This window comes from Oncorhynchus kisutch, linkage group LG28, assembly GCF_002021735.2.
Source record: "Oncorhynchus kisutch isolate 150728-3 linkage group LG28, Okis_V2, whole genome shotgun sequence".
NCBI classification, from domain to species: Eukaryota; Metazoa; Chordata; class Actinopteri; order Salmoniformes; family Salmonidae; genus Oncorhynchus; species Oncorhynchus kisutch.
In genome coordinates, this window is record NC_034201.2 from 40,703,233 (window position 1) to 40,723,232 (window position 20,000).

A 20,000-nucleotide genomic window follows, 5' to 3' on the forward strand; every position below is an offset into this window, starting at 1 on the left:
TCTCCCTCTCTTTTTTCTCCCTCCCTCCCTCCCTCCCTCCCTCCCTCCCTCCCTCCCTCCCTCCCTCCCTCCCTCCCTCCCTCCCTCCCTCCCTCCCTCCCTCCCTCCCTCCCTCCCTCCCTCCCTCCCTCCCTCCCTCCCTCCCTCCCTCCCTCCCTCCCTCCCTCCCTCCATGTCACAGTGGTCCAGCTAGACGTGGTTGGCTTCAACGTGGTGAAGAAGTTCATCTATGCTGTGGAGACCAGAGGTATTGAACTAAGGCTGGGTTGCTTACAGCCCACACTGGTGTGAATCTTATAGGTCCTATAAGATCTTTATATACAGTGCTTTCGGAAAGTATTCAGACCCCTTAACTTTTTCCACATTTTGTTACGTTACAACTTCATTCTAAAATTGATACAAATATTTTTTTCCCCTTATCAATCTACACACAATACCCCATAATGACAAAGATAAAACGGTTTTTTAGAAATGTTAGCTAATCTGTTCAAAATAAAAAAAACTGAAATATCACATTTACATAAGCATTCAGACCCTCAGCATTCAGACCCTCAGCATTCAGACCTTCAGCATTCAGACCCTCAGCATTCAGACCCTCAGCATTCAGACCCTCAGCATTCAGACCCTCAGCATTCAGACCCTCAGCATTCAGACCCTCAGCATTCAGACCCTTTGCTCAGTACTTTATTGAAGAACCTTTGGCAGTGATTACAGCCTCGAGTCTTCTTGGGTATGATTCTCCAGCTCTGTCAGGTTGGATGGGGAGCGTTGCTGCACATCTATTTTCAGGTCTCTCCAGAGATGTTTGAACGGGTTCAAGTCCGGATCTTTGGCTCGGCCACTCAAGGACATTCAGACTTGTCCCGAAGCCATTCCGTGCTTAGAGTCATTGTCCTGTTGGAAGGTGAACCTTCACCCCAGTCTGAGCTCCTGAGCTCTCTGAGCAGGTTTTCATCAAGGATCTCTCTGTACTTTGCTCTCTTCATCTTTGCCTCGATCCTGACTAGTCTCCCCCTGTCCCTGTCACTGAAAAGCAACCCCACAGCATGATGCTGCCACCACCATGCTTCACCGTAGGGATGGTGCCAGGTTTCCTCCAGATGTGACGCTTGGCATTCTGGCCAAAGAGTTCAATCTTGGTTTCATCGGACCAGAGAATCTTGTTTCTCATTGTCTGAGAGTCTTTAGGTGCCTTTTGGCAAACTCCAAGCGGGCTGTCATGTGCCTTTTACTGAGGAGTGGCTTCCGTCTGGCCACTCTACCATAAAGGCCTGATTGGTGGAGTGCTGCAGAGATGGTTGTCTTTCTGGAAGGTTCTCCCATCTCCACAGAAGAACTCTAGAACTCTGTCAGAGTGACCATCGTGTTCTTGGTCACGTCTCTGACCAAGGCCCTTCTACCCCATTTGCTCAGTCTGGCCAGACGGCCAGCTCTAGGAAGAGTCTTGGTGGTTCCAAACTTCTTCCATTTAAGAATGATGGAGGCCACTGTGTTCTTGGAGTCCTTCAATGTTTCAACACAATCCTGTCTTTGAGCTCTACAGACAATTGTCCTTATGGGGTATTGTGTGTAGATTGCTGAGGAATATTTCATCCGTTTTAGCACATGGTTGTAACGTAACAAAATGTGGAAGAAGTCAAGGGGTCTGAATACTTTTCTGTGTCTGTTCTGTTCCCTCCCACAGGCATCGATGAGCAGGGTCTGTACAGGATTGTTGGGGTGAACTCCAGAGTACAGAAACTACTGGGTCTTGCCATGGGTAAGACAGAGATATCTTAGAGTAGAGAGAGAGAGAGTACGAGAGAAAGAGAGAGAGGGCTAGAGAGAGAAAGAGAGAGAGAGAGTACGAGAGAAAGAGAGAGAGGGCGAGAGAGAGAAAGACAGAGAGAGAGAAAGACAGCAAGAGAGCGATAGTCAGAGAGAGAGCTAGGGAGAGAGCAAGAGAGAGAGCGAGAGAGAGACAGAGAGAAAGACAGAGAGGGAGAGAGAGACAGAGAGAGACAGAGAGAGAGGGCTAGAGAGAGAGCCAAAGAGATAGAGAGAGACGGAGAGAGACAGAGAGAGAGAGAGAGAGACGGAGAGAGACAGAGAGAGAGAGCGAGAGAGATAGAGAGGGTGAGAGAGATACAGAGAGAGAGAGAGAGCGGTAGAGAGAGAGACAGAGAGACAGAGAGAGAGAGCGAGAGAGATAGAGAGGGTGAGAGAGATACAGAGAGAGAGAGAGCGGTAGAGAGAGGGTGAGAGAGATACAGAGAGAGAGAGAGAGAGAGAGAGAGAGAGAAAGAGAGCGAGAAAGTGACCAGATTGAACAAATCCAAACAGGTATATATTTGGGGAAAGATTGAAGCGAATCTATTTCATATTTATGCAGTAGTTTTGTTTACACAACCTCCACTCACACACACACCTGTCTTATTCTGATAGCTGGAAACCTCTGCCTGTAGCAAAACTATAGCAGAAAACCATCCTGTGGGGAATAGCTAGATAATTTATGACACTACATAAATAATGCAAAAGGAGTTCATTTACTGTAGATATACTAGCTCTGAGACTGACAGACAGACATGGAGGAGGAGATACTGTAGCTCTGAGACTGACAGACAGACATGGAGGAGGAGATACTGTAGCTCTGAGACTGACAGACAGACATGGAGGAGGAGATACTGTAGCTCTGAGACTGACAGACAGAGACATGGAGGAGGAGATACTGTAGCTCTGAGACTGACAGACAGACATGGAGGAGGAGATACTGTAGCTCTGAGACTGACAGACAGACATGGAGGAGGAGATACTGTAGCTCTGAGACTGACAGACAGAGACATGGAGGAGGAGATCATGTAGCTCTGAGACTGACAGACAGACATGGAGGAGGAGATACTGTAGCTCTGAGACTAACAGACAGAGACATGGAGGAGATACTGTAGCTCTGAGACTGACTGACAGACATGGAGGAGGAGATACTGTAGCTCTGAGACTGACAGACAGACATGGAGGAGGAGATACTGTAGCTCTGAGACTGACAAACAGACATGGAGGAGATACTGTAGCTCTGAGACTGACAGACAGACATGGAGGAGGAGATACTGTAGCTCTGAGACTGACAGACAGATATGGAGGAGGAGATACTGTAGCTCTGAGACTGACAAACAGACATGGAGGAGATACTGTAGCTCTGAGACTGACAAACAGACATGGAGGAGATACTGTAGCTCTGAGACTGACAGACAGACATGGAGGAGATACTGTAGCTCTGAGACTGACAGACAGACATGGAGGAGATACTGTAGCTCTGAGACTGACAGACAGACATGGAGGAGATACTGTAGCTCTGAGACTGACAAACAGACATGGAGGAGATACTGTAGCTCTGAGACTGACAGACAGACATGGAGGAGATACCGTAGCTCTGAGACTGACAGACAGACATGGAGGAGGAGATCATGTAGCTCTGAGACTGACAGGCAGAGACATGGAGGAGATACTGTAGCTCTGAGACTGACAGACAGAGACATAGAGGAGGAGATACTGTAGCTCTGAGACTGACAGACAGACATGGAGGAGGAGATACTGTAGCTCTGAGACTGACAGACAGACATGGAGGAGGAGATACTGTAGCTCTGAGACTGACAGACAGAGACATAGAGGAGGAGATCCTGTAGCTCTGAGACTGACAGACAGACATGGAGGAGATACTGTAGCTCTGAGACTGACAGACAGACATGGAGGAGGAGATCATGTAGCTCTGAGACTGACAGACAGACATGGAGGAGGAGATACTGTAGCTCTGAGACTGACAGACAGAGACATGGAGGAGGAAATACTGTAGCTCTGAGACTGACAGACAGAGACATAGAGGAGGAGATACTGTAGCTCTGAGACTGACAGACAGACATGGAGGAGATACTGTAGCTCTGAGACTGACAGACAGACATGGAGGAGGAGATACTGTAGCTCTGAGACTGACAGACAGACATGGAGGAGGAGATCCTGTAGCTCTGAGACTGACAGACAGACATGGAGGAGATACTGTAGCTCTGAGACTGACAGACAGACATGGAGGAGATACTGTAGCTCTGAGACTGACAGACAGACATGGAGGAGATACTGTAGCTCTGAGACTGACAGACAGACATGGAGGAGGAGATCATGTAGCTCTGAGACTGACAGACAGACATGGAGGAGGAGATACTGTAGCTCTGAGACTAACAGACAGAGACATGGAGGAGATACTGTAGCTCTGAGACTGACTCACAGACATGGAGGAGGAGATACTGTAGCTCTGAGACTGACAGACAGACATGGAGGAGGAGATACTGTAGCTCTGAGACTGACAAACAGACATGGAGGAGATACTGTAGCTCTGAGACTGACAGACAGACATGGAGGAGGAGATACTGTAGCTCTGAGACTGACAGACAGATATGGAGGAGGAGATACTGTAGCTCTGAGACTGACAAACAGACATGGAGGAGATACTGTAGCTCTGAGACTGACAAACAGACATGGAGGAGATACTGTAGCTCTGAGACTGACAGACAGAGACATAGAGGAGGAGATACTGTAGCTCTGAGACTGACAGACAGACATGGAGGAGGAGATACTGTAGCTCTGAGACTGACAGACAGAGACATAGAGGAGGAGATCCTGTAGCTCTGAGACTGACAGACAGACATGGAGGAGATACTGTAGCTCTGAGACTGACAGACAGACATGGAGGAGGAGATCATGTAGCTCTGAGACTGACAGACAGACATGGAGGAGGAGATACTGTAGCTCTGAGACTAACAGACAGAGACATGGAGGAGATACTGTAGCTCTGAGACTGACTGACAGACATGGAGGAGGAGATACTGTAGCTCTGAGACTGACAGACAGACATGGAGGAGGAGATACTGTAGCTCTGAGACTGACAAACAGACATGGAGGAGATACTGTAGCTCTGAGACTGACAGACAGACATGGAGGAGGAGATACTGTAGCTCTGAGACTGACAGACAGATATGGAGGAGGAGATACTGTAGCTCTGAGACTGACAAACAGACATGGAGGAGATACTGTAGCTCTGAGACTGACAAACAGACATGGAGGAGATACTGTAGCTCTGAGACTGACATACAGACATGGAGGAGATACTGTAGCTCTGAGACTGACAGACAGACATGGAGGAGATACTGTAGCTCTGAGACTGACAGACAGACATGGAGGAGATAAGGTAGCTCTGAGACTGACAAACAGACATGGAGGAGATACTGTAGCTCTGAGACTGACAGACAGACATGGAGGAGATACCGTAGCTCTGAGACTGACAGACAGACATGGAGGAGGAGATCATGTAGCTCTGAGACTGACAGGCAGAGACATGGAGGAGATACTGTAGCTCTGAGACTGACAGACAGAGACATAGAGGAGGAGATACTGTAGCTCTGAGACTGACAGACAGACATGGAGGAGGAGATACTGTAGCTCTGAGACTGACAGACAGACATGGAGGAGGAGATACTGTAGCTCTGAGACTGACAGACAGAGACATAGAGGAGGAGATCCTGTAGCTCTGAGACTGACAGACAGACATGGAGGAGATACTGTAGCTCTGAGACTGACAGACAGACATGGAGGAGGAGATCATGTAGCTCTGAGACTGACAGACAGACATGGAGGAGGAGATACTGTAGCTCTGAGACTGACAGACAGAGACATGGAGGAGGAAATACTGTAGCTCTGAGACTGACAGACAGAGACATAGAGGAGGAGATACTGTAGCTCTGAGACTGACAGACAGACATGGAGGAGATACTGTAGCTCTGAGACTGACAGACAGACATGGAGGAGGAGATACTGTAGCTCTGAGACTGACAGACAGACATGGAGGAGGAGATCCTGTAGCTCTGAGACTGACAGACAGACATGGAGGAGATACTGTAGCTCTGAGACTGACAGACAGACATGGAGGAGATACTGTAGCTCTGAGACTGACAGACAGACATGGAGGAGATACTGTAGCTCTGAGACTGACAGACAGACATGGAGGAGGAGATCATGTAGCTCTGAGACTGACAGACAGACATGGAGGAGGAGATACTGTAGCTCTGAGACTAACAGACAGAGACATGGAGGAGATACTGTAGCTCTGAGACTGACTCACAGACATGGAGGAGGAGATACTGTAGCTCTGAGACTGACAGACAGACATGGAGGAGGAGATACTGTAGCTCTGAGACTGACAAACAGACATGGAGGAGATCCTGTAGCTCTGAGACTGACAGACAGACATGGAGGAGGAGATACTGTAGCTCTGAGACTGACAGACAGATATGGAGGAGGAGATACTGTAGCTCTGAGACTGACAAACAGACATGGAGGAGATACTGTAGCTCTGAGACTGACAAACAGACATGGAGGAGATACTGTAGCTCTGAGACTGACAGACAGAGACATAGAGGAGGAGATACTGTAGCTCTGAGACTGACAGACAGACATGGAGGAGGAGATACTGTAGCTCTGAGACTGACAGACAGAGACATAGAGGAGGAGATCCTGTAGCTCTGAGACTGACAGACAGACATGGAGGAGATACTGTAGCTCTGAGACTGACAGACAGACATGGAGGAGGAGATCATGTAGCTCTGAGACTGACAGACAGACATGGAGGAGGAGATACTGTAGCTCTGAGACTGACAGACAGAGACATGGAGGAGGAAATACTGTAGCTCTGAGACTGACAGACAGAGACATAGAGGAGGAGATACTGTAGCTCTGAGACTGACAGACAGACATGGAGGAGATACTGTAGCTCTGAGACTGACAGACAGACATGGAGGAGGAGATACTGTAGCTCTGAGACTGACAGACAGACATGGAGGAGGAGATCCTGTAGCTCTGAGACTGACAGACAGACATGGAGGAGATACTGTAGCTCTGAGACTGACAGACAGACATGGAGGAGATACTGTAGCTCTGAGACTGACAGACAGACATGGAGGAGATACTGTAGCTCTGAGACTGACAGACAGACATGGAGGAGGAGATCATGTAGCTCTGAGACTGACAGACAGACATGGAGGAGGAGATACTGTAGCTCTGAGACTAACAGACAGAGACATGGAGAAGATACTGTAGCTCTGAGACTGACTGACAGACATGGAGGAGGAGATACTGTAGCTCTGAGACTGACAGACAGACATGGAGGAGGAGATACTGTAGCTCTGAGACTGACAAACAGACATGGAGGAGATACTGTAGCTCTGAGACTGACAGACAGACATGGAGGAGGAGATACTGTAGCTCTGAGACTGACAGACAGATATGGAGGAGGAGATACTGTAGCTCTGAGACTGACAAACAGACATGGAGGAGATACTGTAGCTCTGAGACTGACAGACAGACATGGAGGAGGAGATACTGTAGCTCTGAGACTGACAGACAGATATGGAGGAGGAGATACTGTAGCTCTGAGACTGACAAACAGACATGGAGGAGATACTGTAGCTCTGAGACTGACAAACAGACATGGAGGAGATACTGTAGCTCTGAGACTGACAGACAGACATGGAGGAGATACTGTAGCTCTGAGACTGACAAACAGACATGGAGGAGATACTGTAGCTCTGAGACTGACAGACAGACATGGAGGAGATACTGTAGCTCTGAGACTGACAGACAGAGACATAGAGGAGGAGATACTGTAGCTCTGAGACTGACAGACAGACATGAAGGAGATCCTGTAGCTCTGAGACTGACAGACATGAGTCATGATGACATCTATCCTCTCTGTATGACAGATCCTAAAACCTGTGCTGACGTGGAGCTGGACAGTACAGAATGGGAGATCAAGACCATCACCAGTGCAATCAAGTTTTACCTCAGGTACGGTACCGTGACGTTCTACCTCAGGTACGGTACTGTGACGTTCTACCTCAGGTACGGTACTGTGACGTTCTACCTCAGGTACGGTACTGTGAAGTTCTACCTCAGGTACGGTACTGTGACGTTCTACCTCAGGTACGGTACTGTGACGTTCTACCTCAGGTACGGTACTGTGACGTTCTACCTCAGGTACGGTACTGTGACGTTCTACCTCAGGTACGGTAATGTGATGTTCTACCTCAGGTACGGTAATGTGACGTTCTACCTCAGATACGGTACTGTGACGTTCTACCTCAGGTACGGTAATGTGATGTTCTACCTCAGGTACGGTAATGTGACGTTCTACCTCAGATACGGTACTGTGACGTTCTACCTCAGGTACGGTACTGTGACGTTCTACCTCAGGTACGGTAATGTGAATCCGTTCACAGGTCCAGTCTTGGAGATGACTGAACATAGTAAAGATACAGCCCTCTGTTGGTACTGCAGTGTGGTCAGTGTAATAATGCTGCAGAGAGAGAGAGAGAGAGAGAGAGAGCTGAGAGCATGTGGTTGTGTAGTATGGTCACGGCCTGCTGAGTGGAGCTAGAGGCAGTAACAGATCCACAAAGAATTCGATGTATCTAGAGGCAGAGCGGTGATGTATCTAGAGGCAGAGCGGTGATGTATCTAGAGGCAGAGCGGTGATGTATCTAGAGGCAGAGCGGTGATGTATCTAGAGGCAGAGCGGTGATGTATCTAGAGGCAGAGCGGTGATGTATCTAGAGGCAGTGCGGTAATGTATCTAGAGGCAGAGCGGTGATGTATCTAGAGGAAGTGCGGTAATGTATCTAGAGGCAGAGCGGTGATGTATCTAGAGGCAGAGCGGTGATGTATCTAGAGGCAGAGCGGTGATGTATCTAGAGGCAGAGCGGTGATGTATCTAGAGGCAGAGCGGTGATGTATCTAGAGGCAGTGCGGTGATGTATCTAGAGGCAGAGCGGTGATGTATCTAGAGGCAGAGCGGTGATGTATCTAGAGGCAGAGCGGTGATGTATCTAGAGGCAGAGCGGTGATGTATCTAGAGGCAGAGCGGTGATGTATCTAGAGGCAGAGCAGTGACTAGCTGTGCTCACTCACCTGTAGATCTAGCCCAGTCAGGCCCTCCATTCACACAACCACCCAGGGCCCATTGATATCTATGGGAGTCATTAATCTGCCCCCCACTGTGCCTCTGGCCTAAACACCTCAGGGCTTGCTCCATAGGTCTCACCCAGGCTAGGTCTTAGAGCCAGGGAGAGGAGAGAGGAAGGGGAGAGAGCCGGAGGAGTGGAGGCGGCCCAGAACAAAATGGTAGAGGGGAGACGACTGGTAAAGGGAGAGGGGAAATGGAGAGAGGGAAAGGATAAATGGCCATGGGGGAGAGGAAAGTAGAGTAGAGAGGGTGATGGGGGAGACTGCTATTAACAGGGAGATCCACGTAGAAACAGCCCAAGCTTTTGCCTCCCTAAAAATCAGCCTGATGGGTGGAGGGCCACAACTCTTTGTCTCTCTCTCAGCTTGCCACTGTGCTCCTTGACTCATTGACTCTGTGTCTTCTCTCCTCTCACAGAATGCTGCCTGCACCCCTCATGACTTATCAGTATCAAAGGAGCTTCATCAAGGCAGCCAGTAAGTCATTTTCCCCCTCCTCTTCCCTCTCTCTCTCTCTCTCCCTCTCCCTCCCTGTCTCTCTCTCTCTCTCTCTCTCTCTCTCTCTCTCTCTCTCTCTCTCTCTCTCTCTCTCTCTCTCTCTCTCTCTGTCTCTCTCTCTCTCTGTCTCTGTCTCTGTCTCTCTCTCTCTCTCTCTCTCTCTCTTTCTCTCGCTCGCTCTCTCTCAATTCAATTCAAGGGGCTTTATTGGCATGGGAAACGTGTTAACATTGCCAAAGCAAGTGAAGTAGATAATAAACAAAAGTGAAAGAAACAATAAAAATGAGTATTGCCCTTTTCTTGTTGCAACAGGTCACACATCTTGCTGCTGTGATGGCACACTGTGGTATTTCACCCAGTAGATATGGGAGTTTATCAAAATTGGCTTTGTTTTCGAATTCTTTGTGGATCTGTGTAATCTGAGGGAAATATGTGTCTCTAATATTTACCACCACAGACAGATGCCGGCACTAAGACCGCACTCAGCCAACTGTATAAGGGCAATGGTGTCTAGATGGAATTTGTATTTGTGGTCCTGGCGACTGGACCTTTTTTGGAACACCGTTATTTTGGTCTTACTGAGATTTACTGTCAGGGCCCAGGTCTGACAGAATCTGTGCAGAATATCTAGGTGCTGCAATAACGGTAGTTATTGGGGTCAGATTTGTCTCCACTTTTGTGGATTGAGGTGATCAGTCCTTGGTTCCAAATATTGGGGAAGATGCCAGAGCTAAGGATGATGTTAAAGAGTTTTAGTATAGCCAATTGGAATTTGTTGTCTGTAGATTTGATCATTTCATTAAGGATACCATCAACACCACATGCCTTTTTCGGTTTTTGGGTTGGAGGGTTTTTATTTTGTCCTGTAGCTCATTCAAGGTAATTGAAGAATCCAGTGGGTTCTGGTCTTTAATAGTTGATTCTAAGATTTGTATTTGATCCTGTATATGTTTTTGCTCTTTGTTCTTTGTTGTAGAGCCAAAAAGATTGGAGAAGTGGTTTACCCAGACATCTCTCTCTATCTGTCTCGCTCCACCCTACTCTCTCTCTCGCTCCACCCTACTCTCTCTGTATCTCTCTCTCTCTCTCTCTCTCTCTCTCTCTGTCTCGCTCCACCCTACTCTCCCCCCTCTCTCTCTGTCTCTCTGTCTCTCTCTCTCCTGCTCTGTTCTACTCTCTTTCTCTGTATCTCTCTCTGTCTCTGTTTCTCTCTCTCCTGCTCTGCTCTACTCAATTCAATTTAATTCAAGGGCTTTATTGGCATGGGAAACATGTGTTAACATTGCCAAAGCAAGTGAGGTAGACAACATACAAAGTGAATATATAAAGTGAAAAACAACAAAAATTAACAGTAAACATTACACATACAGAAGTTTCAAAACAGTAAAGACATTACAAATGTCATATTATATATATACAGTGTTCTAACAATGTACAAATGGCTAAAGGACACAAGATAAAATAAATAAGCATAAATATGGGTTGTATTTACAATGGTGTTTGTTCTTCACTGGTTGCCCTTTTCTCGTGGCAACAGGTCACAAATCTTGCTGCTGTGATGGCACACTGTGGAATTTCACCCAGTAGATATGGGAGTTTTTCAAAATTGGATTTGTTTTAAAATTCTTTGTGGGTCTGTGTAATCTGAGGGAAATATGTCTCTCTAATATGGTCATACATTGGGCAGGAGGTTAGGAAGTGCAGCTCAGTTTCCACCTCATTTTGTGGGCAGTGAGCACATAGCCTGTCTTCTCTTGAGAGCCAAGTCTGCCTACGGCGGCCTTTCTCAATAGCAAGGCTATGCTCACTGAGTCTGTACATAGTCAAGGCTTTCCTTAATTTTGGGTCAGTCACAGTGGTCAGGTATTCTGCCGCTGTGTACTCTCTGTGTAGGGCCAAATAGCATTCTAGTTTGCTCAGTTTTTTTGTTAATTCTTTCCAATGTGTTAAGTAGTTATCTTTTTGTTTTCTCATGATTTGGTTGGGTCTAATTGTGCTGCTGTCCTGGGGCTCTGTAGTGTGTGTTTGTGTTTGTGAACAGAGCCCCAGGACCAGCTTGCTTAGGGGACTCTTCTCCAGGTTCATCTCTCTGTAGGTGATGGCTTTGTTATGGAAGGTTTGTGAATCGCTTCCTTTTAGGTGGTTGTAGAATTTAACAGCTCTTTTCTGGATTTTGATCATTAGTGGGTATCGGCCTAATTCTGCTCTGCATGCATTATTTGGTGTTCTACGTTGTACACGGAGGATATTTTTGCAGAATTCTGCGTGCAGAGTCTCAATTTGGTGTTTGTCCCATTTTGTGAAGTCTTGGTTGGTGAGCGGACCCCAGACCTCACAACCATAAAGGGCAATGGGCTCTATGACTGATTCAAGTATTTTTAGCCAAATCCTAATTGGTATGTTGAAATTTATGTTTCTTTTGATGGCATAGAATGCCCTTCTTGCCTTGTCTCTCAGATCGTTCACAGCTTTGTGGAAGTTACCTGTGGCGCTGATGTTTAGGCCAAGGTATGTATAGTTTTTTGTGTGCTCTAGGGCAACAGTGTCTAGATGGAATTTGTATTTGTGGTCCTGGTGACTGGACCTTTTTTGGAACACCATTATTTTGGTCTTACTGAGATTTACTGTCAGGGCCCAGGTCTGACAGAATCTGTGCATAAGATCTAGGTGCTGCTGTAGGCCCTCCTTGGTTGGTGACAGAAGCACCAGATCATCAGCAAACAGCAGACATTTGACTTCGGATTCTAGCAGGGGGAGGCCGGGTGCTGCAGACTTTTCTAGTGCCCGCGCCAATTCGTTGATATATATGTTGAAGAGGGTGGGGCTTAAGCTGCATCCCTGTCTAACCCCACGACCCTGTGTGAAGAAATGTGTGTGTTTTTTGCCAATTTTAACCGCACACTTGTTGTTTGTGTACATGGATTTTATAATGTCGTATGTTTTACCCCCAACACCACTTTCCATCAGTTTGTATAGCAGACCCTCATGCCAGATTGAGTCGAAGGCTTTTTTGAAATCAACAAAGCATGAGAAGACTTTGCCTTTGTTTTGGTTTGTTTGGTTGTCAATTAGGGTGTGCAGGGTGAATACATGGTCTGTTGTACGGTAATTTGGTAAAAAGCCAATTTGACATTTGCTCAGTACATTGTTTTCATTGAGGAAATGTACGAGTCTGCTGTTAATAATAATGCAGAGGATTTTCCCAAGGTTACTGTTGACACATATTCCACGGTAGTTATTGGGGTCAAATTTGTCTCCACTTTTGTGGATTGGGGTGATCAGTCCTTGGTTCCAAATATTGGGGAAGATGCCAGAGCTAAGTATGATGTTAAAGAGTTTTAGTATAGCCAATTGGAATTTGTTGTCTGTATATTTGATCATTTCATTGAGGATACCATCAACACCACAGGCCTTTTTGGGTTGGAGGGTTTTTATTTTGTCCTGTAACTCTTTCAATGTAATTGGAGAATCCAGTGGGTTCTGGTAGTCTTTAATAGTTGATTCTAAGATCTGTGTTTGATCATGTATATGTTTTTGCTCTTTATTCTTTGTTATAGAGCCAAAAAGATTGGAGAAGTGGTTTACCCATACATCTCCATTTTGGATAGATAATTCTTCGTGTTGTTGTTTGTTTAGTGTTTTCCAATTTTCCCAGAAGTGGTTAGAGTCTATGGATTCTTCAATTGCATTGAGCTGATTTCTGACATGCTGTTCCTTCTTTTTCCGTAGTGTATTTCTGTATTGTTTTAGTGATTCACCATAGTGAAGGCGTAGACTCAGGTTTTCCGGGTCTCTATGTTTTTGGTTGGACAGGTTTCTCAATTTCTTTCTTAGATTTTTGCATTCTTCATCAAACCATTTGTCATTATTGTTAATTTTCTTCGGTTTTCTATTTGAGATTTTTAGATTTGATAGGGAAGCTGAGAGGTCAAATATACTGTTAAGATTTTCTACTGCCAAGTTTACACCTTCACTATTACAGTGGAACGTTTTACCCAGGAAATTGTCTAGAAGGGATTGAATTTGTTGTTGCCTAATTGTTTTTTGGTAGGTTTCCAAACTGCATTCCTTCCATCTATAGCATTTCTTAATGTTACTCTCTCTCTCTCTCTGTATCTCTTTCTCTGTCTCAGTGTCTCTCTCTTGCTCTGCCCTACTCTCTTTCTTTCTCTCTCTCTCTCTCTCTCTCTCTCTCTCTCTCTCTCTCTCTCTATGCCCTCTTCATTACATTTGATCTGGTTATACTTGTTTTGCCCTCTTCCTCTCTTGATACCCGCTCCCCTGAAGTTGCATAACAACCCGGTCCGGTTTTGATGACCTGGTTTAGCTCTGGCAGGCGGTAGTGGGGTTGGCGTGTGAGCGAGAAGCAGGAAGTAAGGGCGTGTCCTTGGCACGCCATCGAGGAAATGGCTTTACAGTAAGGCCAGCTGGGATCATGGAACAGGGAGAGAGGGAGAGACGCTCCCTTCATACCCCATCCTGCCCACCCAACTGACCCCTAACTTCCCCCTGTCCCCTATCGCTGCTTGTCCTTCCATATTCCAGATCTGCGTAGCCTCCCTGGTTCATCTCTGCTGTCTGGCTGTCTAGCACCTTCCTGCTCTGAGCCGTCTGTTTGCTCCACTGCATGCCGGGAAGCGTAAGGCCGTTGTCCTGAGATGAACTCTGTTTTTTGAGTCCCTCCTCCCCCCTCTCCACCCTCCCCTCTTAGCTCCAGTTTGGGGAGGGAGGGCTGTGTGCCACCTGGAACCAACCCAGACTTTGAGTCTTGCTCTCTTGTTGTTGACACTACAAACTATCTTTCATCTCATTACCTCTCTGTCTCTCTCTGTCTGTCTCTCTCTCTGTCTCTCTCTCTGTCTCTGTCTCTGTCTCTCTCTCTCTCTCTCTCTCTCTCTCTCTCTCTCTCTCTCTCTCTGTCTCTCTCTCTCTCTCTCTCTCTCTCTCTCTCTCTCTCTCTCTCTCTCTCTGTCTCTGTCTCTGTCTGTCTCTCTCTCTCTCTCTCTCTCTCTCTCTCTCTCTGTCTCTCTCTGTCTCTCTCTGTCTCTCTGTCTCTGTCTCTCTCTGTCTCTCTCTGTAGAGTAAACATGACACTCACAAATTTGAAAGGAATAGACACTTTTCAAAAGTAATATTATGGCTATGTACAGTGTTATAATGATGTGCAAATATTTCAAGTACAAAAGGGAAAATAAGTTAACATAAATATGCAGGAAGATTTATATAAATATAAATGTATTTAACATAAATATTTACAATGGTGTTTCTTCTTCACTGGTTGACCCTTTCTTGTGGCAACAGGTCACAAATCATCCTGCTGTGATGGCACACTGTGGTTTTTCACCCAAGAGATATGGGAGTTTATCAAAATTGGATTTGATTTGGAATTCTTTGTGGATCTGTGTAATCTGAGGGAAATATGTGTCTCTAATATTTACCACCACAGACAGATGCCGGCACTAAGACCGCACTCAGCCAACTGTATAAGGAAATAATCAAACAGGAAACCACTCACCCAGAGGCGACGCTCCTAGTGGCCGGAGACTTTAATGCAGGGAAACTTAAATCAGTTCTACCAAATTTCTATCAACATGTTAAATGTGCAACCAGAGGGAAAAAGATTCTAGATCACCTGTACTCCACACACAGAGACGCGTACAGAGCTCTCCCCCGCCCTCCATTTGGTAAATCCGACCACAACTCTATCCTCCTGATTCCTGCTTATGAGCAAAAATTAAAGCAGGAAGCACCAGTGACTCGGCCTATAAAAAAATGGTCAGATGAAGCAGATGCTAAACTACAGGACTGTTTTGCTATCACAGACTGGAACATGTTCCGGGATTCTTCCGATGACATTGAGGAGTACACCACATCAGTCACTGGCTTTATCAATAAGTGCATTGAGGACGTCGTCCCCACAGTGACTGTACGTATATACCCCAACCTTAAGCCATGGATTACAGGCAAACACTCGCACTGAGCTAAAGGCTCGAGCTGCCGCTTTCAAGGAGCGGGACTCTAACCCGGAAGCTTACAAGAAATCCCGCTATGCCCTGCGACGAACCATCAAACAGGCAAAGCGTCAATACAGGGCTAAGACTCAATCATACTACACCAGCTCCGACGCTCGTCGGATGTGGCAAGGCTTGCAAACTATTACAGACTACAAAGGAAAGAACAGCCGCGAGCTGCCCAGTGACACGGGCCTACCAGATGAGCTAAATCACTTCTATGCTCACTTCGAGGCAAGCAACACTGAGGCATGCATGAGAACTTCAGCTGTTCCGGACGACTGTGTGATCACGCTCTCCGTAGCCGACGTGAGTAAGACCTTTAAACAGGTCAACATTCACAAGGCTACGGGGTCAGATGGATTACCAGGATGTGTGCTCCGGGCATGTGCTGACCAACTGGCATGTGTCTTCACTGACATTTTCAACATGTCCCTGATTGAGTCTAATACCAACATGCTTCAAGCAGACCATTATAGTCCCTGTGCCCAAGAACACAAAGGCAACCTGCCTAAATGACTACAGACCCATAGCACTCACATGTGTAGCCATGAAGTATTTTGAAAGGCTGGTAATTGCTCACATTAACACTATTATCCCAGAAACCCTAGACCCACTCCATTTTGCAAACCGTCCAAACAGATCCACAGATGATGCAATCTCTATTGCACTCCACACTGCCCTTTCCCACCTGGACAAAAGGAACACCTATGTGAGAATGCTATTCATTGACTACAGCTCAGCGTTCAACACCATAGTACCCTCAAAGCTAATCACTAAGCTAAGGATCCTGGGACTAAACACCTCCCTCTGAAACTGGATCCTGGACTTCCTGACGGGCCGCCCCCAGGTGGTGAGGGTAGGTAGCAACACATCTGCCACGCTGATCCTCAACACTAGAGCTCCCCAGGGGTGCTTGCTCAGTCCCCTCCTGTACTCCCTGTTCACCCACGACTACATGGCCAGGCACGACTCCAACACCATCATTAAGTTTGCAGACGACACAACAGTGGTAGGCCTGATCACCGACAACGACGAGACAGCCTATAGGGAGGAGGTCAGAGACCTGGCCGTGTGGTGCCAGAATAACAACCTGTCCCTCAACGTAACCAAGACTAAGGAGATGATTGTAGACTACAGGAAAAGGACCCTTGAGCCCGTCCCCATTCTCATCGACAGAGCTGTAGTGGAGAAGGTTGAGAGCTTCAAATTCCTTGGTGTCCACACCAACAACAAACTAGAATGGTCCAAACACACCAAGACAGTCGTGAAGAGGGTACGACAAAGCCTATTCCCCCTCAGGAAACTAAGAAGATTTGGCATGGGTCCTGAGATCTTCAAAAGGTTCTACAGCTGCAACATCGAGAGCATCCTGACCGGTTGCATCACTGCCTGGTACGGCAATTGCTCGGCCTCCGACCGCAAGGAACTTCAGAGGGTAGTGCGTATGGCTCAGTACATCACTGGGGCAAAGCTGCCTGCCATTCAGGACCTCTATACCAGGCGGTATCAGAGGAAGGCCCTAAAAATTGTCAAAGACCCCAGCCACCCCAGTCATAGACTGTTCTCTCTACTACCACATGGCAAGCGGTACCGGAGTGCCAAGTCTAGGACAAAAAGGCTTCTCAACAGTTTTTACCCCAAAGCCATAAGACTCCTGAACAGGTAACCAAATGGTTACCCAGACTATTTGCATTGTCCCGCCACTCCCCCAACCCCTCTTTTACGCTGCTGCTACTCTCTATTTATCTTATATGCATAGTCACTTTAACCATATCTACATGTACATACTACCTCAATCAGCCTGACTAACAGGTGTCTGTATATAGCCTTGCTACTCTTTTTCAAATGTCTTTTTACTGTTGTTTATTTCTTTACTTACCTACACACACACATACTTTTTTTTTCTCCGCACCGTTGGTTAGGACCTGTAAGTAAGCATTTCACTGTACACCTGTTGTATTCGGCACACGTGACAAATAAACTTTGATTTGATTTGATAATGTGATCGTACATTTGGCAGGAGGTTAGGAAGTGCAGCTCAGTTTCCACCTCATTTTGTGGGTAGTGTGCACATAGCCTGTCTTCTCTTGAGAGCCATGTCTGCCTACGGCGGCTTTTCTCAATAGCAAGGCCATGGTCATTGAGTCTGTACATAGTCAAAGCTTTCCTTAAGTTTGGGGCAGTCACTGTGGTCAGGTATTCTGCCACTGTGTACTCTCTGTTTAGGGCCAAATCGCATTCTTGTTTGCTCAGTTTTTTTGTTAATTCTTTCCAATGTGTCAAGTAATTATCGTTTTGTTTTCTCATGATTTGCTTGGGTCTAATTGTGCTGCTGTCCTGGGGCTCTGTGGGGTCTGTTTGTGTTTGTGAACAGAGCCCCAGGGCCAGCTTGCTTAGGGGACTCTTCTCCAGGTTCATCTCTCTGTAGGTAATGGCTTTGTTTTGGAAGGTTTGGGAATCGCTTCCTTTTAGGTGGTTGTAGAATTTAACAGCTCTTTTCTGGATGTTGATAATTAGTGGGTATCGGCCTAATTCTGCTCTGCATACATTATTTGGTGTTTTACGTTGTACACTGAGGATGTTTTTGCAGAATTCTGCATGCAGAGTCTCAATTTGGTGTTTGTCCCATTTAGTCAATTATTGGTTGGTGAGCGGACCCCAGACCTCACAACCATAAAGGGCAATGGGTTCTATGACTGATTCAAGTATTGTTAGCCAGATCCTAATTGGGATGTCGAAATTTATGTTCCTTTTGATGGCGTAGAAGGCCCTTCTTGTCTTGTCTCTCAGATTGTTTACAGCTTTGTGGAAGTTACCTGTCATTCTGATGTTTAGACCTCTTTCTCTCTGTCTCTGTCTCTCTCTCTCTCTGTCTCTCTCTGAATCTCTCTTTCTTTGCCTCTCTCTCTCTCTCTGTCTCTATCTCTGTCTCTGTCTCTGTCTCTGTCTCTGTCTCTCTATCTCTCTGTCTCTCTCTGTCTATCTCTGTCTTTCTCTCTCTCTTTCTCTTTCTCTGCCTCTCTCTCTCTGTCTCTGTCTCTCCTCTCTGTCTTTCTCTGCCTCTCTCTCTCTGTCTCTGTCTCTCCTCTCTGTCTCTCTCTGTCTCTCCTCTCTGTCTATCTCTGTCTCTCTCTCGCTCTCTCTTTCTCTGCCTCTCTCTCTCTGTCTCTGTCTCTCCTCTCTGTCTCTCTCTGTCTTTCCTCTCTGTCTATCTCTGTCTCTCTCTCTCTCTCTCTTTCTCTGCCTCTCTCTCTCTGTCTCTGTCTCTCCTCTCTCTCTCTCTCTCTGTCTCTCTCTCTCTCAGTATGAGAGTGCGTTTGGAGTGTCTTTGCAAGTGTTTTTAAAATCTTAGTGCTGTACGGCAGGAAGTGGTAAACTCTCGTCTGTTGAAAACACACAGCCTGTTGTCCAATTGGCTTCCTATTCCCTTTGTAGTCCACTTGCACTCTTGTCCCGTATTATAGTTCTCTCTATCGAGAATAGGGAGTCATTTGGAGCGAACCCACAGAGACGGAGTTAGTAAGAAGAATGAGCTGTAAATGAATATTAATGTGGATGGCTTTTTTCCCTTAAGGGTGGGGGGGACCATGACAGTAAAGGACTTGATAATCCGTCAGTCGATCGTTGCATCAGAGCTTGTGTCCATATAGAACGGTGGCTACACAGCCTGTCAAATGCAGGCTGGGGTCTGGGTGTGTGTTGGTGCATATGCATGACCTGGTGGAGAGTGCCTTGTGTGTGTGTGTGTGTGTTCACGCCTGGGTGTGTGTGTTAACACTGGAAGTGGATTGCGGTGGCGAGGTGACAGAGAGGGTTTGATGTAGTGTGTCCACCGGTGCATTCTCTATCGACTTGCCCTGCGGTGACTTATGGGGCCTTGCATCAGCTGCCTGCTCTGCTCCTTGGGACCTGGCTGACTGGGACCTGGCTAACTGGGACCTGGCTGACTGGGACCTGGCTAACTGGGACCTGGCTAACTGGGACCTGGCTAACTGGGACCTGGCTGACTGGGACCTGGCTAACTGGGACCTGACTGTTTGGGACCTGGCTGACTGGGACCTGGCTGACTGGGACCTGGCTAACTGGGACCTGGCTGACTGGGACCTGGCTGACTGGGCCATGCTGAATCAGAGCCCAGGAGAATCAGAGCCATGGCCGATAGCATAGTGGTAGGCATGGCTAAAAGGAGTCTCAACATTATATAGTCATTCTGAATTCCGTATGCATGCATCACTACAGACGTTGGTAAATATGAAACTGGTACAACTTCCAATTGAACAATGAGGAGTTGCTACATTGTCATGTGTTCTGGTACAGAGAGTGAAATTCAGCAGTTTAGCAAGTGCAAGGTTGTGTTGTCAGTCCCTGAGGCCTAAAATTCTGTGTTCTGCCATCTGATACACATGGAAAACCTGTTGACCTATACTTCAGACTGTTTGGAGTTATGTGTAA

General features: G+C 46.8%; 1 protein-coding gene across 1 annotated transcript in view; it reads left to right on the forward strand.

The window, feature by feature from the left end:
* Positions 1–20,000, forward strand: part of LOC109873369 (rho GTPase-activating protein 26) — a 156,378-nt gene that overhangs the window by 100,133 nt on the left and 36,245 nt on the right. Inside the window, 4 exon segments of the mRNA XM_031807957.1 lie at positions 182–247; positions 1,685–1,759; positions 7,779–7,863; positions 9,455–9,513. Coding sequence (XP_031663817.1) covers positions 182–247; positions 1,685–1,759; positions 7,779–7,863; positions 9,455–9,513 — 285 coding nt within the window.